We start from the raw sequence: 6,585 nt of genomic DNA, 5'->3' as shown, positions 1-6,585 counted from the left end.
GGGACTTCACAAATGTTTGCTGCATGAATGAATGAATGAGTTCTTTAGTCCTTAGAGATTGTCCTCAGTCATTGAAGATTTTGGAGAATCTGGGATCCCAGAGTAGAGAAATCACTCAACTCTGTGGCTTTCATCAGAAAAGACTTCCAACAAAGATCGAGGCAGACAAGTAACGCTTTGTTTGGTTAGGGCTTTGTAAGTAACAAAGCCCCTTCACCTGTGTTATGACCGCTGGGCTTGCAACTACCTACCTCTCTGTGGGTAGATGCTTTCATCCCCATTTTATAGATGTAAAAACGGAGGCTCAGAAATGACTTTGACTTTGATTAGTCACATAGCTAGTAAGTGACAGAGCTGGGATTTGAGGCTAGGCTGACCAACTCTCAGTTAAGAAGGTATGGATTCTGAAGCAGATTTAACCCTTCTGGCCTTTCCAGATGGACCCTGAACCCTGTGTCAAGGGTTTTCTTCAAAGGCCTCACTTCAAGCTTAATAGTTTAAATCTTTAGAGTCTGTTTCAAGGAGGCTGATTCCTGTCTGGGGTATTTTTAGCCAGCCTCAGGAAGGGGAAGCTGCCCTGGGCTGTGGGGGAGGAGGGCACCAGGCAGAGCAAGCAGGTTTCCTGAGGAAGGGCTGCCAGGGCTGCACAGCCTCACTCCCAGAGGCCTGACCCTGACCCAGGAAAAAGCTGTGGCAGGACAGTTTGCGAGGCAGGCAGGAGTCACACCAGGAATGCCTTTTTCCCCTTAGTAGAGTGTCTTGGTGCCAGGCACAGAGTCCATGGCAGGCCAGGTCATGACTGTCTGAGGTCCGGCACACTGCTGTGTGGGAGGAAGTCCCTAGTCCTGGGGAAGCTGGGAGATGTGTGAGGGAGGGCTAGGGGCTGTGGAAGGCCCTCCCATGGGTGCCCTTGAGGGCTGCCTGGGAGACCAGTAGGAGGAACAGAAGCTCATGGAGTTGGGGAGTGGACATCCCACAAATGCAGGGATACACAGAGTGCTTAGGGGAGGGCCATATGTATGGTTGTAGCTGGAGCCCATAGGAAAGGAAAAGCAGCTGTGCCTGTGGGTTTGGACCTGGATGAGCATTTTTAGAAGAACCTGTGCTAACCGGAAGGTTAGAGTCTACCCAGAAGTGCCTCAGAAGAAAGGCCTGACAATCTACTTCCACAAAATCAGCCCCTGAAAACCCTACAGAATGTATTCTACTCTGACACACATGGAGTCACTGTGAGTCAGAGTTGGCTAGACAGCAACTGGCTTTGGTTTGGTTAAATCAGAGGCCATGGAAGTGAACTTGGGAATCAGTTTTAGCACTCCTTTTGGACAGTTGTCTCAAATATGTTAGCAGTCACAAAAGCCCTTCTTTCAAATTAGTTCTTACATGGAACACCAATGTATAAATTAATAAAAGCTGTATTTTTTATCTATGGGTGTAAATTTAGATATTTAAATGTGTAACATTTCACCAATCAAGAACAATAACCTGTTGTGATAAACACAGACATTTAGCATCAGGGCTGATGCATGGTAGCAGACATCTGAGATCAGCCTCAGCACCCAGTTTATTTTTTTAGGTTGCCTTGTTTCTACCCTAGTATGTGCATATAGGGAGCTCTGGTGGCATAGTGCCTAAGGCATTTGACTGTTAACCAGAAGGCTGGAGGTTCAAACTCCTTGGAAGGAAGATTGGGCTATCTACTTCCGTAAAGATACTGCATTGTAAACCCAAGGAGGGGTCACTATGAGTCGTAATTGACTAGATGGCAGTGAGTTTGGCTTTTTAGCTTTTATATACATATGTACATATATAAACATATATATTACATATATAATAATACATCTGGTAGTATACTGCCTAAGGCATTTGACTGCTAACCAGAAGGCTGGTGGTTCAAACCCACCAGCCACTCCTCGGAAGGAAGGTTGGGCAATCTACTTCCATAGTGATAACACCTCGGAAACCCAAGGAGGGGTTGCTATGAGTCGGGTCTGACTTGATAGCACATAACAACAACAGTATAATATAATGTATTTATATATTATAATTATATATGTTATATATATAATAAATACAAATATGTGTGTGTGTGTGTATATAAAAATCATTCATACAGCCAAGCCTTTGCAAGTGGTGACAGTTGTTTAACACATCACTGTATCACTTAGGCCTGTGCAAAATTAATTACCTTGGCAGCAAAGCTAGGGGGTACTATTCAATATGTTGGGACATGATATATATTTGAGTAGGTGGGCTTTTAAAATAGTAGAATCTTCATGTTTTGCGATTTTGAATTGAATTAGCAAGGTATCACTGAAGGACCCAAGGAACACAGTTTGAGAACCACTGAAGAAGTCTACCCTCCCTGTTTTCCAGATGGGAGGACTGAGGCTAGCCAAGGGCAGGGCTTACCCAGGATCCTACAGAGAGAGGAGGGAGATAGTCAGACACACAGAGGGTGTCATTGCTCCTTGTAATTACAAGTGTGCCCTATTCCTAAAGCAGGAATAGGAAGATGTCAGAGCCAGGCCCGCTCAGAATTAACTGAGCTCTTGTCTATGCTATATCTATGTCTATCTGTGGTCTGTCTGTATGTGCAGCATTGAGCCGGCAGTATTAACGTCCCCTTCTCCTTCTGCAGTGATGCCCTCCTAGCCAGCTGCCGCGGGATGGAGGGCTTCATGGACTCAGGGACACAGACGGACGCTGTGGTGGTGCTGTCCTTGGCTCAGGCCGCTGTGCTGGGCCTGGTCTCGGAAAATGAGCTCTTTGGAGCCACCATAAGCGCTGAGGCCTTCTACCCAGACCTGGGGCCCGAGCTATCTGGGGGAGCCATGGGGGATCCTGGGCCGCCGGGCCCCGATGTCTACCAGCTGGCCTGCAATGGACGGGCCCTGGAGGAGCCAGTGGAGGAGGAGGTGTTGGAGGTGGAGACAGCCTTCGAGAAGCACACCCGGCGGAAGACACGGCCCCCTGTGCGGCTGGTGCCCAAGGTCAAGTTTGAGAAGGTGGAGGAGGAGGAGCAGGAGGTATACGAAGTATCTGTGCCTGGCGATGACAAGGAGGCAGGCTCAGCAGAGGCCCCTGCTCAGGTGGCCAGTGGCGGCTGTGAGGCCCTGGTGCAGAGCAGTGCTGTCAAGATGATCGACCTCAGCGCCTTCAGCCGCAAGCCCCGGACACTCCGGCACCTACCCCGTACCCCGCGGCCAGAGCTAGACGTGGCCCCCTACGACCCTCACTTCCCTGACCCAGCCCGGGATGGCTACCCTGAGCCCACCATGGCACTGCCTGGAGCTGAGGCTATGCCTACCGAGTGTGGTTTTGAGCCACCCCACCTGGCCCCCCTGAGTGACCCCGAGGTGCCGACCATGGAGTCCCCAGAGCCTGTGAAGCCAGAACAGGGCTTCGTATGGCAGGAGACAGGAGAATTTGAGACAGACGCAGCAGGCTCGACAGTGGAGCGCCACAAGAAGGCCCAGCTGGATCGCCTGGACATCAACGTGCAGATCGACGACTCCTACCTGGTGGAGGCTGGCGACCGCCAGAAGCGTTGGCAGTGCCGCATGTGTGAGAAGTCCTACACGTCCAAGTATAATCTGGTGACGCACATTCTGGGCCACAACGGCATCAAGCCACACTCGTGCCCGCACTGCAGCAAGCTCTTCAAGCAGCCCAGTCACCTGCAGACGCACCTGCTGACACACCAGGGCACGAGGCCCCACAAGTGTCAGGTGTGCCACAAGGCCTTCACACAGACCAGCCACCTCAAGCGCCACATGCTGCTGCACTCGGAGGTCAAGCCCTACAGCTGCCACTTCTGTGGCCGTGGCTTCGCCTACCCCAGTGAGCTCAAGGCCCACGAAGTGAAGCACGAGAGTGGTCGCTGCCACGTCTGTGTTGAATGCGGCCTGGACTTCTCCACCCTGACCCAGCTCAAGCGCCACCTCGCCTCCCACCAGGGCCCCACCCTCTACCAGTGCCTCGAGTGCGACAAGTCCTTCCACTACCGCAGCCAGCTGCAGAACCATATGCTCAAGCACCAGAACGTGCGGCCCTTTGTATGCACTGAGTGCGGCATGGAGTTCAGCCAGATCCACCACCTCAAGCAGCACTCGCTCACCCACAAGGTAAGAATACCTGCCCTGTACTGTCGCCCACCCCTCCCCAGGACATTTGTCCAGTTCCTTCCTGCTTTGTCTCATCCAGTGCTTTCCAGGATAGTGCAGGTGGTGCACAGGGACATTTCTTATTTTTATAGTTAGAAATTTATTGGGATGAGTGTTAGAAAATATATATAATGGAAATTACTTTTTAAAATAGTAAAACTTTATTTATCTAACCATTTTTTAAAAAATTGAATGTTTGAGGAGCCCCCAAAGGACCCAAGGAACACAGTTTGAGAAACACTGAGGTAGCCCAACCTCCCTGCTTTATAGATGGGAGAATGGAGGCCAGAGAGAGGCCAGGATGTCACAGGGAGATGGGTGAGCTGGTCGGAGGTATGTTGTTGTTGTTCTTGTTAGGTGCCATCGAGTCAGCTCCAGCTCATAGCAACCTCATGTACAGCAGAATGAAACACTGCCCAGTCAGAGGTATAGAAGGCTCCCTTATGCTTGTCATAATTACCAAAGTGTACTGAAACTTGGAGCTTCACAGCTATATTTAATATTTAAAAGGGAATAGATGTAAGAAAAATATTTGTTATGGAAAGGCACAAGTGATTCTAGAATGTGTGGCCCTTTGGATGCACTTTATGCATCGTGGAGCCTAAACTAGACAAAGGAGTTAATGAAGACAGAAGATAGAGCAACGCTGTTCTGATCACTATGTTCTTGAACCCATCCATAACCTGTTCTCCCCTGCATGCCTCTCTCTCCTTTCAGACCACTAACCATTCTGCCTTCCAGCCAGTATCACCTCCTCAAGAGGCCCTTATGTCCAGGAAAGTGGACTGATGCATCTTAGGACTCACAGATCTGGCACTTGGCTGCCCCAAATCCAGCCAAGCTAGTTCTTCAAAGTTGAATATGTGTATATCTTCCTTTCTTAGTGATGCTTGTTGGTGGTCTTAGTGTTGCTCCAGGTCGAACTTAGAGCCTTTCTCATATAGTGGACACTACAGCAAGTGGGGAAGCAATAGCCTGCCAGGCCAAGAATCCAGCTTCCCCCACCCTGGGAACATTTCCTGTGAGATCAGGGGCGATCTGTAGGTTTCATTGCAGGTTCTTCTTCCAGTAGGTTGGTGAAAGCTGCCTAGAATGTAATGTTAAGGATTCTGAAGCTGTGAATCTGGGCTCCGCAATAAAACTTTATGATTGATTATTAATGTCTGCAGGGGGTTAGCATGCAGAGTGATCACACGTATGCTACATATTTGCCATCTTTCTCCTCTACTAGTTTACAAAGTGTTTGAAGATAAATAATACTGTAAAGAAAAGCTGAAAGCAAAACTCAAAAGCTAATAAAAATGAAAACATCACTATCTTCAGCCTAAGGTGCACACCATTCACTCAGAGAAAACTCCCAAAGGGCAGAGCCCCCTGGTGGTGACACACACATACAGTGTGTCAAGCCGGCATATAAGACACAAGGCACCACCACTGACCTGGAGGAGCCACCTATCCAATAAGAAAAAGAGACAGAGACAGGAATTATTAAATTATAAAATAAAACTTTGTACCAAACAAGTGGTTGGGCAGACACATGTCTGCCCCTCTGGGTTTCTGCTAAATTACTCAGCAAAGAGAGAACACCTTCCAGTTTGCATCCTAACCTTCATCCACGCACAGATCAGTCATTTGGACCCACTGCACACAGTGGAGGAGAGGGGAATATCATTGCCAAACCAAGGAAAAGCTAATGTTGATAGTCCAAACCAGAGGGTTTTCACCTGGAGTCTGTGTCTCCTGGGGCTGGGTTTTATAAACTACATCAATGTTAAGATTCACTTGGGGAATCTGTGAAGAAGAAAAATTCCTGGGCCCCATCTAAGGCCCCACTCAATTAGAACCTCCAGGGAGAGGCCTGAGAGGCTGTACAGTTGACAAGACCCACAGGTGATTCTTATTGCCAAGAAAGCTTAGTGAACACTCTTCTCAATGGGGTCAGTGGAAGGGCTCCCTAGCTTAAAAACTCTTAAAATTCTACACAGACTTGAATATTTGTCATTTCACCTGGGGTGGAAAGGAGGGTCCATAGCTTTAATTATGTTCTCCAAGAGATCTGTAAACGAAAATGACCACCAAGAGTCAACACAGAGGAGAACATGTACATGTCCTTGATCTGGTGAAAGCATCTGTAGCCAACAGGTTAAGACTGAGCCTTCTGGACCACAGTCCCCTGGTACCCATTGTGGTGTTAACTTGTAGCAGGGACCTGGTAAATGGTTACTGAATGAATGAATTAACAAATTCACATTGGTCTTGGCACTCATGTGGACCTCCACACATACCTGCCCTAATGGGCAGGAGACAACACTTGTGTGGGGAGGAGCTATAAAACAGCATATTTCTGTTTTTTGCTGGAAGGCTTCTTGGAGTAAATAGCCCTGCTGCCCCAACATCCTCCCAGTGTTCTGTTTTAATT

General features: G+C 48.6%; 1 protein-coding gene across 1 annotated transcript in view; it reads left to right on the top strand.

Annotated features, from left to right (window-relative positions):
* Positions 1-2,669: 2,669 nt before the first annotated feature.
* The window catches only part of ZNF710 (zinc finger protein 710), an 11,934-nt gene continuing 8,018 nt past the window's right edge, over positions 2,670-6,585 (top strand). The window contains exon 1 of the mRNA XM_007945166.2: positions 2,670-4,127. Within this exon, the coding sequence (XP_007943357.1) occupies positions 2,670-4,127 (1,458 nt within the window). The remainder of the gene's footprint in view (positions 4,128-6,585) is intronic.

This window comes from Orycteropus afer, unplaced genomic scaffold (genome assembly GCF_000298275.1).
Source record: "Orycteropus afer afer isolate SDZICR_OR568_19922 unplaced genomic scaffold, OryAfe1.0 scaffold00132, whole genome shotgun sequence".
NCBI lineage: Eukaryota > Metazoa > Chordata > Mammalia > Tubulidentata > Orycteropodidae > Orycteropus > Orycteropus afer.
Note: the sequence above shows the minus strand (reverse complement) of the source record. Positions and strands in the feature narration are given on the sequence as shown.